Source organism: Terrapene carolina, unplaced genomic scaffold (genome assembly GCF_002925995.2).
Source record: "Terrapene carolina triunguis isolate 2854851 unplaced genomic scaffold, T_m_triunguis-2.0 Scaffold148, whole genome shotgun sequence".
In the NCBI taxonomy this organism is placed as follows: domain Eukaryota; kingdom Metazoa; phylum Chordata; order Testudines; family Emydidae; genus Terrapene; species Terrapene triunguis.
The window spans coordinates 8,274,817-8,288,291 of record NW_020664499.1 but is presented as its reverse complement, the minus strand read 5'-3'; the positions used below and the strand labels follow the sequence as shown (position 1 = coordinate 8,288,291).

General features: G+C 49.1%; 1 protein-coding gene across 1 annotated transcript in view; it reads right to left on the bottom strand.

Annotated features, from left to right (window-relative positions):
* Window positions 1-11,765: 11,765 nt before the first annotated feature.
* LOC113406894 (zinc finger protein 511-like) overlaps window positions 11,766-13,475 on the bottom strand; it is a 13,841-nt gene continuing 12,131 nt past the window's right edge. The window contains exon 6 of the mRNA XM_026653750.1: window positions 11,766-11,928. Coding sequence (XP_026509535.1) covers window positions 11,859-11,928 — 70 coding nt within the window. The 3' untranslated portion in view covers window positions 11,766-11,858. The remainder of the gene's footprint in view (window positions 11,929-13,475) is intronic.

The following is a 13,475-nucleotide window of genomic DNA, read 5'->3' as shown; positions in this document are numbered from 1 at the left end:
CAACCTGGTGCAGGGGCTAGGCTCTGTGTACAGCGCTTGGGTCACAGTGCCCCCGGCCTGCGCTACTGCACATGGGGTGAGCAGCACAATATGCGAGCCGGCAAACCCACTTCTTCACTGGCTGCTGATTGTGGACTAGCCCCCTTCTGACCAGCATGCACTGAGTGGCTTACAGCTGCCGAGGGTCAGTCCCTGGCTGTGGAACAGCAGGCGAAAATCCACTGGGAATAGTGTTTGGGCTTCAACGCTGAAGGATCGCTGCCTCCCAGATTGTAGGCAAGAAAAAGTTCCTTCCCCATGGGCTCCCTCACTGCAGCACCCCAGTGCAATGCACTTGCTTCCCAGCCCAGCTGGCACAGGGCTGACTTTAGCTCTGAACTGTGTCAGGTTCCTCTTGATCCTGGTGTGAATCTGATCCTGTCTTCCAGCCTCTGAACAGGGGAGACCCAATCACAGTACGACAGGAAGTTCCCATCTCCCTGTATTGGTCTCTAATGGCCTTTTCTGTTAGCGTCTCCCTCTCCCAAGCATATCCTAGTCTACGGGAGCTTGTCCCTGAGTGTTTACAACAACTACAAGTCACTGGTCTCGATGCTGGGGTTGCAGAGAGCAGGTCTCTGGCCTGTGCTGGTCTGACTGACTCAGCGTGATGGTACTGTGTGGCTTGAACACCCATGGATGCGATTGTGCTTGATACTGACACTGCAGCATTGCATGAGAAGCCTGGTGCTTCCCCTGCTCCTGATGCTGCATGGCAGAGCACAAGGTGTTGAAGGACAACGAGAATAAAACAGCACAAAGCAGAAACTGCTCCCCCCTGCACCCCTAACACACACACACACACACACACACACTTCCAGAACCAGCTTGGGTTTGATTAATCAGCCCTCCTCAGTGACCTCCGACTACCACTCCGCAAGGATCCTCCTGGCATGAATGAGTTCCACCCAGGCATGACTTCAAGGTATGAGACCAACAGGGCCGCCGAGAGCGGGTTTGGTCCCCTGTGAAAAAATTTTTTCCGGCCCCGCAGCAAGGGCGGACTGGCTAAACAGGGCCGACGGGGGGGAGGGGGGGGAGCCAGGCCCCCTTCCGGACTGCCAGGCCACGGTAATTTGTACCGGCTTCCCCCCCCGGTCGGCCCTGGGGACCAATGGGCCTGACTCTGCTGCCATTATCCATGAGCAGCTGGCCTCACGGAGTCACCCCATTGGGGGATGGAGCTGTGCCGGGCCCATGCTGCCTTCCCTGGGGCTGGCAGTGACTCAAGGCCAGGTCCCTTAGTGCTCTCTTGCTGTAAATAGGGGACAGTCTGATTTTTGTATGGGTCACTAGGGGGCTGTATTTGAGGATGCTAAGCTGTTTATAGGTGAGCTCTCGCTAGGACTCACAGGTGCGTCTACGCTGTGTGCATTTCAGCCCATGTGAAAGGCGCAGAGCTAATTCCATGTACATAGTTTGGGTTTTGTACAGAGCCCTGAATGGGCTGGGGCAGAAATCTCCCTGTTTTGTACAAAGCAGTCAGTCAATAAAGCCTCTAAGTTAATCAAGGCAGCGGTGCCGCTCACAGCTTTGTTCTTTGTAAACAATATCGTAGCTTTCCCCAAAATGTAACAAACTGTCTCCTAACCAGAGCCAGTGTATTCAGCCTGCACAATGAGACCTGGCTGCTGGGGAGAGCCAAGAGGGGTTCCTGTAAAATACTGCACAGATTAGCGAGGCCTGCCTGCCCGGCAGGTGTCAGGCTTGTGCCGCACACACAGCACTACTTCCTGCCTGCCGGTGCGGTAATACTTGGGGCTCTTTGGATGTACTGCAAAAAGCTACCTCTGTCATTGCCCTGGCATCTAGCCAGCAACTGTGCACTGCCACTGCTAGAGGCAACCCCCCAGCCATCTCAGAGGAGTGAACGGAATTGAGGTGGCTGCCCTGCCGGAGAGCAGAGCCACTTTTCCAGGTGTTGGAGGCCTCCCATTTGCCAAGGGTCTCGCTCCAAGCCCCCAGGCAGTGGCTCTGGTCCACTCCCTAGCACTTTGCAGCCCCGCTTCACCTCCCCCCTCCCCCCCCACCCCACACAGTATAGGGACTGCTACTCTTGTGGTGCTTCCCCAGCTCACTGCCCATCTTCCTGGCTCAGGCCAGGGAGGGCGCAGCCTGGGGCTACTTACCATTGGCAGGAAGTGGGGCAAGCCCAGGCACTGGTCAGGGCTTTAAGCGTGTCTTTGCAGCCACAGCTCTTAAGAAGCTTCCTGAGGTGCTGCCAGAGAAGGCCCCAGCACTCTGTCAGGGGAATGCACCTCTCTAGGTGACCCCTGTCACACTGCCCCTCCCCTTTGGAGGAGGCTTTGGGAAACCTGGGGTCCCTTCCTGCTCCCAGAAAAGCTGGGGTGGGAGGGGTCCTACAGTTCACTGCCTGTTAGGCAGCCCTCTGGGTCCCAGGCACTTGCCCTGCTCCCAGTCAGGGAAGGCTTGGTGCCTAGCAGCCATTCTGAACTGGAAGCCCATGTCTCAGACTTTGTCATGATTCTAAACGTGTAGCAAACAGTGTGTGTTTGCGCTAGGCAGCGTCAGCCCTCGGAACAGGAAATTACTGGTATTCTTGGAGACCTGTCAAGTTTCAAACTGTGGCTGGCTGTGAGGAGTAAGGGGCTGGGGCTGCGGCTCCAGACCTGCCTTTGCTCTTCCTTTAGGCACGATCGCCACCTGCTGGGTGCCAGACACTCTGCACCGACTGGGCTAGAATCCATCCCTTGAAGAAGCTACTGCTACAGCACTACTCAAGCCTCTGTGGGAATGGTTCTAGCAACTGCCCTCCAATGCCCAGTCCTTCAACCGCTTCTCCCCATACCTGCCCTCTCCTAGCCTGGCTCCCTTTGGCCTGCTGCTCTGCCCATGTGCCACCTGAATGAGTTTTCATTATCTTATCAGAGACAGTAGATGGGCTCTGAACTGCCTCTGCTTTACTGCAGCCTCTGAGGGAGTGCTGTTGGGCCACATCTGCAAGGGTTGCCTTCAAGACTCTGAGGCCATAACATCCTGCAGCAACTGTGCTCCTCGGGAACCATGACACTTTCCACTGTAGGAGTGACAGGTATGAGAGATGGATATAGATTTTTGCTTAACAGCCCCCAAACTGTGGAATCCCTTCCAAGAAGAAATTAACCAGATCTCATTGCCTTCAAGACAAAATGTGAGACTCACTCCTTTGACAAAGTCTCCCCATTTCAATAATGATTTTGGCAAAGTGGTAGTGATGCCAATATTTCAAGCTGCCTAATCCTGTCCATTGTAATTCCCTAGACTTGCTGCTTATAACGTTGACAAACTTTTCTTTTGAAAGTTTCAGCAAATTAGGTTAGCCATTTTTAGATCCAGATCAATAAAAAATAGATACTTTCACCAATGCTAAAAACATTTCCAAAGCTAGTTTGAACATCCCTAGGGCTGTGCAGCAGGAACTGGACATTTGGCAAAGGGATAGTTGTGGGGTCAGGGCAGTGCCTTTCACCACCTCCATAAAAATCTCTTCAGATTTGTAAGCCATAGGAAATCTCCCTTGGCACACACTTGTTATTTCTTGAACAGTCCTACTGCACTGAGTTTGCTTCCAAGCTCCACTGAGCCTTCTTCGTTGTTTCCAAACAACTGCGTAGACTAATAGTGTAAGCGAGGTGCTGGTGGCAGGAGCATGCCAGCCCTACAGCTGTCGTTTGGCCACTGGGAAAGTAGCTAGGCTAGGAGACACAAGCCTGTGAACTCTAATCATTAACACTTAATATTAGGTAGGGCTTCATACACCTGCTTTAAGACAGAGGCAAGTATCCCCCCCCCCTTCACAGATAACTGGGGATCAGTAAAGTTGCACAAGGTCACTTCTGGTAGAGCTAGAAAGAGAACCCAGGTCTCTGAAGTGGCAGACCTACCTTTCAGTCACTTAGCCATACTGTGTTTTGGAATGTCTGTGCTAAATCTGTGTGCTTGGCTAGGGTGGTCCAATTCATTCCTGCACCAGTGAGGTATTTGCCACAGAGGACAAGGGGAGACAGCTTGTATGTCCCCTTATGGAGGTGCAGTTCAGCCAACACAAAGGGGCCACAAAGCACTGATGAATCATGCTCCATGTCTTCAAAATGGGGCTACTCTGACATACCCCTCTTCACAAATAGGTTTGAGACCCACAGATTAATGAGCACATTGTAAATGCAAAGCATCATTTAAAAGCAAAGACCACTCAGGAGTGCTAATTTGCAGATCCCTTCTCTACTCATTAGACCACACTCCCCCACCAGAGCCAGGAAAGAACATGGACCCACATTCCCAGCATTCTACAAACGTCTACAAAACAGTGGTTTAACGGACTGGCAAAGGATGTGTTCTATCCCTCCCAATAAAGGCTGTATCAGGCTGTTATGTATAGCTAAAGAGTGGGGGTCTAGGGAGCAACTGAGGTATGGTATTTAAAGCCCTTGTTTACTGTTACAATGTTAAATGCCTACAGGGGGCTCTGGTCTGTTAGCCCCAGCTCCCACTGTGAAGAACCGCCTTTAAAATCCCTTTTATTAAGCTTGTATAAAAAAGGAAAACAATGAAAACATTCCAACCATAAAAGTTTGCACACATTTTAATTTCAACATTTCCCCCTATTCTGGCCCAGCCTTTTAGCTGTCTAGACTCTCTTAAAGACATGACAGTCCTTGGCAGGATGTTAAAGATGATGTTAACTGTCCTAATTGGGAAGAGACAGTCCCATTAGGCCGTCTCCATTGAAACAGCAATTTATAGTGCTTGTTTTAGGGCCAAATCAGCCTCAGTCAATAATTGTTTTTAGGTGCTTCATTTTGCATATCACACACTAACTAGCCCCTTTCTGCACCATTTAAACTCTTTCCAAACTGGCAATGCCCTGTTACTTTCCTTAATTCAATCACATACTCAGAAATTCTTTCATTGCCTTTTTGACTCCATTTATAAAAGCAGGAATGACTGTGATCACCATGGCTTTTGGGGATAGATGAGTTTGTAGAATTTCCACATAAGCAGCAAATGTTTCGGCTGCAAGTTTAAAAAGCTGTTAGGCTGCTTAGTAAGTTGCACGTTTTAGCTCATTATGCTCAGTAAAACTGACTCTCTTCTCATCAGTTATACCATTTGCTCGTCTATCCTGTTCCAATCTCTTTCGAGAGGTGGGCCAGTCTGCTACTGAACTACCAAACAAGTCCATTTCCCCCAAAGTGCCAGCCATTTTTAACACAATTTTTCTCTAAGTGAGCAGATCACTTATAGTCCTAGTGTTGCAAGGTGCAGTTCCCTTTTTAGTTGCACTGTCCCTAGGCCGCTCCCTATTCTGACTGTATTCCCAGATTAGAATCCCTGCCTTGCTGCTAAAGTGTTGTGTCTCTTGCTCTTTAAGCAACAAACAGGTACAAAGGAACCATACAGGCACAGTGGAATCCAACTAGCAGTGTTTATTCAATGGACACAATATGCCAGACCTAGCTACATACACACATTGCCACTCTGGTTGGGTTCTGGCAACTTCTAAAATATAGACCAGTGAGTACCACTAGAGGGCTCACAAATTATTTAAAGGGATACTACTTTATTCCTAACCCCTAGAAAGTAAAAGTGGTATGCTGCTTGGTCTATGGGTCTGAAACTGGCTTTGGGTGTCTGGAGCTCCTGGACTATACTGCACAGCACTTTGTGGTGTGTGATACTCTCGGTCATTCCAAACTCCCACCACTCCCCATGGGGTGGAGACCCCTCCTACAGCTGTTGAGGCAGCAGGAATTGATTCAGAAACCACTCCAACTGCTTTATCAGCAATCACTGTCATCTGTGAACAAACAGCCCCAAGAACCCCTCCAACCAGAAGGCATCTTACCAGGGCTTCTCCTTTCCGTGGGTTATGACGCTTCCTTCTGGGGCTGCAGCCCTGCAAATCTGCCTGTGCACAGGGACCGCACAGGAGGTAGGGGGCTGTGGGCCGGGCAGTAGCAGGGCTGCATGGTACTTCTCCTTGCACTCTCTGGGCTGTGCCCTGCCCAGGAAAGAAAGCGCTGAGAGTTGCTGAGGCCCAACTCCCAGAGAGCACAGGGAGAGGCACCATGCAGCTCTGTGGGCCCCTAGCTCCGCACAGAAACCCCCACATCCTGGCTGCAGCCCTCCCCCCCACTGCTGCCTTGTGAGTAGGCAGGCTTACAGGGCTGCAGCCTCGCAAACCTGCCTTCCATATATTAGCAACTGCTGGATAGCAGCACCTTTTTGCTGGTGACCAAGGGGTTGCTAATAAGTGGAATCTACTGTAGATATAACTGAACTTTAAAAAAATACCTTAGTTGCAAAGCAGCTAGTTTATTTCCTCTGGGTTTGGGAGAGTTGTTCTTTCATGCCTTGGTATTATGGCCTATCAGTAGTGACAACACAGTTTGGGTTGCATCAGTATTTTCTGATTTAGAGGGTCGGTACCTCAGCATCTAACTTGTCTCAAAACCCTTTTTTGTAAACATGCTGATACCAGTTAGCTCTGTGTTCTTGGGGAACCAGGGCGCAGTATCCAGCCTGTCTGACTCATGAAAGACACCCCCGCACCAGTCTCTGCTTCAACCAAAACCAATCAGAGAAAAGACTTGCAGAGAGCAGTGAAGGGCGTTGGGAGACACACCTAGACCCCTCCTGACAAGGGTGACAAGATTAAGGCATCTCCATTAGCATACAGAATGGAGAACAGAGAACCGTATGGAACTCTGGGACCAGAAAAGCAGGGAAGCACTGCATCATGGAGGATCTCTGCTCCAGATGTTAATGAACCTACATCTGCACACACCCAGCTCAGCAGTTATCAGACCAATTCTAGTAATGAATCCTCAGCTGATATCCAAAATACTGAAGCAGCCTAATTGCATTGTGAGCTCCCTGGAAGAAAACACCACCCATAGCCAAGAGTGATCAGCTCCTATCGTCTAGCCTAAAGAAAACCCTTCAGTCATCATTTTACCCATAAATAAATCTAGTGTTCTCCCTTGAACCATTGTTGTTTCTCTACAAAACCCTCTACCTATGCCCAAGTAAGTGTTCTGATGCATGGACCCAAACTCTGCATCAGTTCCACTGGGACTCAGTCTCCTGACTGATCGTGCTGGGGGCTCTGCCTGTCTCCAGCACTCAGGACCCTGAGCTACCACCATCACCTGGGAACCCTGACCAGTTCAAGCCTCATGGAGTGAGTGAGATCCCTCCATCCCTCTCTCTCTCTGTTTTCTTTTCTGCCTCAGGTATTAACCTTTAATAATGTAACTTATGTTTGTTTAGCCCTCCTTGTGTAGTTATCACTATTATTCAATAAATAACTTTTATGGTTAAGCTGGTTGCTTCTCTCTCCCTCTCTCTGAACTTTACTTTTTTGTGTTTTTAGCTTCTCCATTTACTCTGCAGCAACGCTTCTTTTACCTAAGCTAAAGATCCCCGTAGCGCCCAAAAATAGTGTGGGGTTTGCTCATCAAGTGGGTTACTACCAGTACAATTGTCATGTGAAAGTGGGGATAGGGATGTGCTGAACCTGTGGCATATAAGGGTGGCAGCTTGAGAGTGCGGATTGACCAGGTCCACTCAGACTTGCTCTGTTAGTGCCGGTGTGTGTGTTCATCTGATTCTGGAGCTGGAGGAACCCAGCCCTGGGGAACCTAGATCCTGCAGGGTGGCTCCATTGGGAGGGGACTTCCAGAAGGGAGAAGTAGAGCTCCATATGAACACACAAGTGACACAAACAATACATTAATAGAATTACAGAACCCCCCCCCAAAGAGTAACCCTAATAAATGAGGATACCCCAAAGTAACGGGCACATCTGGTAACAGAGACTTGAACCACATTTCAGACACTAATGACTATGTGTGTGAAATGATTTTCAATGTGTATTTTGGGTTTGGCTGTTGCTGGGTTTTTTAGGAAGTTTGGGAAAACCAGAGCACGAGAAAAGCCTGATTTTTTTACACCCTGCACATTTGCTGCCCCCTGCAGCTGCCTGAGCAGTAACATTGTGACATCAGAGATAATCAGCCACTTAGCACTCTCTCCCTCCAGGTCATTTGCACACTGGGAAAGTCACCAGTGCCCTGGCTGTCATGGCAACAGCTGCCTTTGCTGATTTCCCATAACATTATTTCAGAGGAGCTGCAGTCAAAGCCGGGCTTGGATCAGCTGCTACTCGGTTCCTTTGGGCTTGTACTGGGGTACTCTACACTGCTTTTCAAAGGTACTTGCTGAAAAGGGGGTTACATGAAACGAAGATAGAGAATTACAGCTCCTTTCATGTATATTGTTTATTTGCTTCTTACCCATTGGACGCTATATATGGCTTTCTGAATATTTACTTGTCGTCTCCTATCATCACAAGAAAGATTCGCAATTGTTCCCCCCTCAAACAAGACTTTGAGCATTGTACAAACAAAAAACTGTGTTTAACATTAGTTAAGGTTGCTCTCATCAATAAACTAATCCACAAAAATTAGAAAATACAAAATTAGAGGATTAAAAGTGTGCAAAGTCAAGCGCTCTCAAGTTAGAAAATGCCAGAATGAACATTGCTCATGAACCAGTCGGGACCCCCGCAGAGATCCAGTGCACCCCCAAACAGACAAACTCCAGGATCTTCTGGAGGCTGACCAGGCTTCTCAAGAGCAGGCTCAGGGTATTGAACTGGTGCTAGAGCATGGACAGGAACAGCTGGTTGATCACAAGTGCCCTGCCTCAAAGGGAAAGGCACCAGAGCAGCCCCATCCACCTCCTCCCCGGAACGGCGTGCTGCGGCTCCCTCCTCCCCCCAGCAAGGCTGATCCAGCTGATCGGCGGCGGGGGGGGGGGGGGGAACGTAGCACGCTGGGGAAAGGGGCGGGGCAGGAGCCAGGCTGACGACAGAGGCTGCCACGGAGCTGCAGCATCTCCCAGCGTCAAGCTTCTCTGACCCCACAGGAGAGCGCGCGCCGGGGCCCCTTTCCATCGTGGGCCTGGTGCCATGGCGCCACTGGCACCATTGTAAATCCGGTATTGCATTCAGGGGGTGTTTTTTTCACACCCCTGAGTGACGGAAGTGCAATGTAGATATGGCCTTAGTCAGCTCCCAGGTGAGAGAACTCCAAGGTTCTGCCACAAACCAACTCTTATTCCCTCACCTTACACCTCCCAGTCCTTTGTTCTTAAGCTGTAGTCTCTGCTCAGCTTCCCTGCTGAGAATTGGGGAAATCCTCCTCTCTCTGGTTCATTGGTTGTTAGGTGTCAATGTCCTGGTGACTGGGCTTTCTATTGTCCTCTCAGATTTTCCACTGATATGGGTCTGTCTCGTTCAGTCCTTTTAATGACACATTCTGTCGGCTCAAACAGCTAGGCAACACACACACCTATGTGTCTCAGCCTGCCCCGAGAGCAAACTTATTCCCCCACTGTGTAGCCACGTAAAGCATAGGGGAAACCAAGGCACATTGGCTTCATAAAAAATATTACAAAAAATTCCTACTTCTTCACAGCTATGACCTTACAGTCCAGGCTGAGTATTGATACTAGGCACCAATTCCTCATGTCATGGAGGCCTCACTTTTTGGACAGCAGGGCAAGCATGGCCTGCCCTGCATAACATGAGACATGCCCCACTCCCCAGGGCCTTGGTCCAGACAACGGCAATGTCTAGCCCAAGAACGTTCCAGAATGCACAGTACAACTCTCAAGTTCAGCCCATTATTGCCTAGAGATTTTATGTTAGGCATCATATGGAGGGTTTCCAAGAACTCAGCCAGAGTGAGAGGAAGCTCCAGCCAATCCCGGTCACTCACACTGACTGTAGGGAGTTTGTCCCACGGGATCTCACAAGCATTAGCATTAGTTGGACCATGGAGAAGTCTGCATAGAAAGCTCCCATCCTTTCTTGCTTCTCCACTGGATCCGTAAGAGGGGTGCTGTCTTCTTCCAGAGGGCAGATGGTATGCTTTTTCTCCATGGCATAGAAGCAGGAGCCGCAATCCACCTCCTGAAGAAGCTGGATACATGATCAGACAAAAGCAACCTTCATCCAATGGTCATCAAGGACCCAGAGCTCATCCTGCTTCTCCTGACACTACCTGCAGCAGGATGGATCCGCAGGGTGAGTGTCCAGGCACCTCTCCGGCTCCAAAACCTTCCACTCCAACTGCTCAATCGCCACATCCCTCCTCTGATTGGCCCCCCGATGTAGTCGTGACAGAAGAACTAGGCATGTCTCTTCCCCACATCCCACCACCTCTCCTCCCGCCAGGCCAGCCAGAACTTCCAGGAGGCTGTTAAAAATGCCAGTAGGCCAGCCCCAGCTGCCCAGGCATCAAATAAACCATCACGGATACCAGATGGTGGTCCAAGAAGGGGACCAACCTGATGCTGGAGGAGTGGGCCCACAAAGAGTTAAAAAGGAAATGTAAATGCGGTCCAGCCACAAGTGGCATGACTGAGTATCCTCCACACAGACACAGGAAAAGGAGGTGGAGTCATCCAGGTGGTGGTTGCTCCAGACATCTACCAGGGCGTAACAATCTCCCTGAGGACATCCACTGTGGCCTAGCACTTCTCTCACGCACATCCAGGTTGCTGTTAAAATTCCCACCCAGGACCAGGCACTTAAGAGAATCCAAAGTGCCAAGGAAGGCAGAAGCCCACTGATACAACTCCACCCGCTTCGGGATTGGGTATCGGGGCACAGATCAAGTTGACAAGATTGAGGATCAGCCCCTCCATGCAGACCCAGAGGTGCAGCTGGCACCCTGGCATGACCTCGGCAACCCCCAGGACCTTGGGCCATAGGTCCGGGGAAAACAGGGTGGCCATCCAGCCCAAGAGTGCAGTGAGGTGGCTGAAGTACACCCTCTTCCCTCCCACTCCAGCCGCCAGCTGGCTTTGGTGGCTGAATCTATGTGAGTCTCCTGCAGGAAGATCACAGAGTACCACCCCCACACCCTCCCAAAGCGAGGAGAGCACCTAGTATCAGCAGAGACTCACCCTACAGCCTCTTGTATTCAGAGATGCAATGGTAGTTGGTTTAATTGGGGGCAGCGGCACCACCTGCACCTGCAACCTGTGCTTGATCCCAAAGGTGTCAGGGAATTGTGGAATCTGTGAGTTCACTGGTAGGCTGCAGAGTGCCACTCCTTGATCCCTTGACCCTCCTGATACGGCCCTTGCACCCTGGAAGAGGAGATTGAAATCCCCCCCCACTTCTGGAGAGTGCCTTCCTCCTGGAGCCTCGTGAGTCTTCCAGGAATTGGTACAGCTTTTCCTGTAACATGGCAGGAGCTGAGAGGTCTCCAGACTTGACTGAGCCCATGGACTCCCAGTCATCCTCCAGCTGGCCCCCATCAACATCTCCACAGCCTTTTGGGCAGGGGAGTTTACGCTTACTTTGATGGTGATGGAATGCCGGCATTCCACCACCTTTACCACATTGTCCACCTCGTCCCCGGACAAAGGAGTGAGTGGAGTACAGAAGCCCCTGGTGGAGCGGGGAAGGGAAACAAATACAGCCCTTTGGTTAAGTGCCCCTTCTCCATGCATTTATGGAACTCAAACATCTACAAACACAAGATCCCCTCCTCCTTCCTTCTCTCTTGCTTTTCCTTTGCTGCAGAAATTGCTGGCTTTGGATCATCCATGATCACAACGGACAGCCCCAAGCCTTCCCTGCCCTCAGTGTACAGTAAATTCAACACATCCATTGTTGTGCTCAACCAGGAGGAGCAAGCAAACCCATGAATGATTAGTTGTATCTTTTATTAACCTCAGGGGACAAGGCCTTTTCTGCTTGTCTTTACTTGTCATTCCTTGTGAATCTGCTCCAGTGACCTTCATACTTTCTTCTTCATGCTTTTAAATCCTCGGCTGGCGCCCTGCCCGAAGCAAACGGTTGATGGGATTCTGCAACATAAATATACCATGTTAATACAAAAATCTTGATGTCTTGTTTTTTTGTACTTATGCATGTGTCACTCAGAGCACACTTAACCGGAATGGTCACTTTGCTGAGATGCCTAACAGGAAACCAACTTAGTCTGATAGGAAATGACAATGACTGCTGTTTAACAGAGAGCGCATTAGCAAAAGTTCTGCTTCATAGGGACACAGTCACCAATGTAAAGGCAGGACCTGAACGGGGAAGGATTGGTCTGTGAGGAGACAGAATACTTCCACCTCTCCTTGGCAACCCTTTAGTTCTCCACACCCTAAACTCTTTAAAAATCCCCCTAGCCCTTATGAACGCTATTTAACATCTTCATCAATGACCTGGAAGAAAACATAAAATCATGACTGATAACGTTTGCAGATGATACAAAGATTGGGAGAGTGGTAAATAAGGTCACTGATTCAGAGCAATATGGATCACTTGGTAAACTGGCCACAAGCAAATAATATGCATTTTAATACAGTTAAATGTAAATGTATACATTTGGGAATAAAGAATGAAGGGCATACTTACAGGATGGGGGACCCTATCCTGGGAAGCAGTGACACTGAAAGAGATTTGGAGGTCATGCCAGATAATCAACTGAACATGAGTTCCCAGTGTGACACTGTGGTCAAAAAGCTAATGTGATCCTGAGATGCATAAACAGGGGAATTTCAAGTAGGAGTAGAGAGGTTATTTTACCTCAGTATTTGCCACTGGTGCAACTGCTGCTGTAATACTGTGTCCAGTTCTGGTGCTCATGATTCAAGAAGGATGTTGATAGATTGAAGAGGGTCCATAGAATGATTAAAGAATTAGAAAACATGCCTTATAGAATCATAGGACTGGAAAGGACCTCAAGAGGTCATCTAGTCCAGTCTCCTGCACTCACGGCAGGACTACTTATTATCTAGACCATCCCTAACAGGTATTTGTCTAACTTGCTCTTAAAATCTCCACTGATGGAGATTCCACAACCTCCCCAGGCAATTTATTTCAGTGCTTAACTACCCAGACAGTTAGGAAGTTTTTCCTAATGTCCAACCTAAACCTCCCTTGCTGCTATTTACGCCCATTGCTTCTTGTCCTATCCTCAGCAGTTAAGAACAATTTTTCTCTCTCCTCCTTGTAACAACTTTTTATGTACTTGAAAACTGTTATGTCCCCTTATAATGATAAGCTAAATAGATTGAGCTTCTTGAATGTAACAAAAAGAAGGTTAAGGGGTGACTTGATTACCATCTATAACTATCCACATGGGGAGCAAATATTTAATTATGGGCTCTTCAATGTAGCAGCTAAAGATATAATATGATCCAAAGGCTAGAATTTGAAGCTAGACAAATTCAGACTGGAAATAAAGGCATACATTTTTAATGGTAACAGAGGGTGCTGTGGCACCTTTAAGACTAACAGAAGTATTGGGAGCATAAGCTTTCGTGGGTAAGAACCTCACTTCTTCAGATGCAAGTAATGGAAATCTCCAGAGGCAGGTATAAATCAGTGTGGAGATAACGAG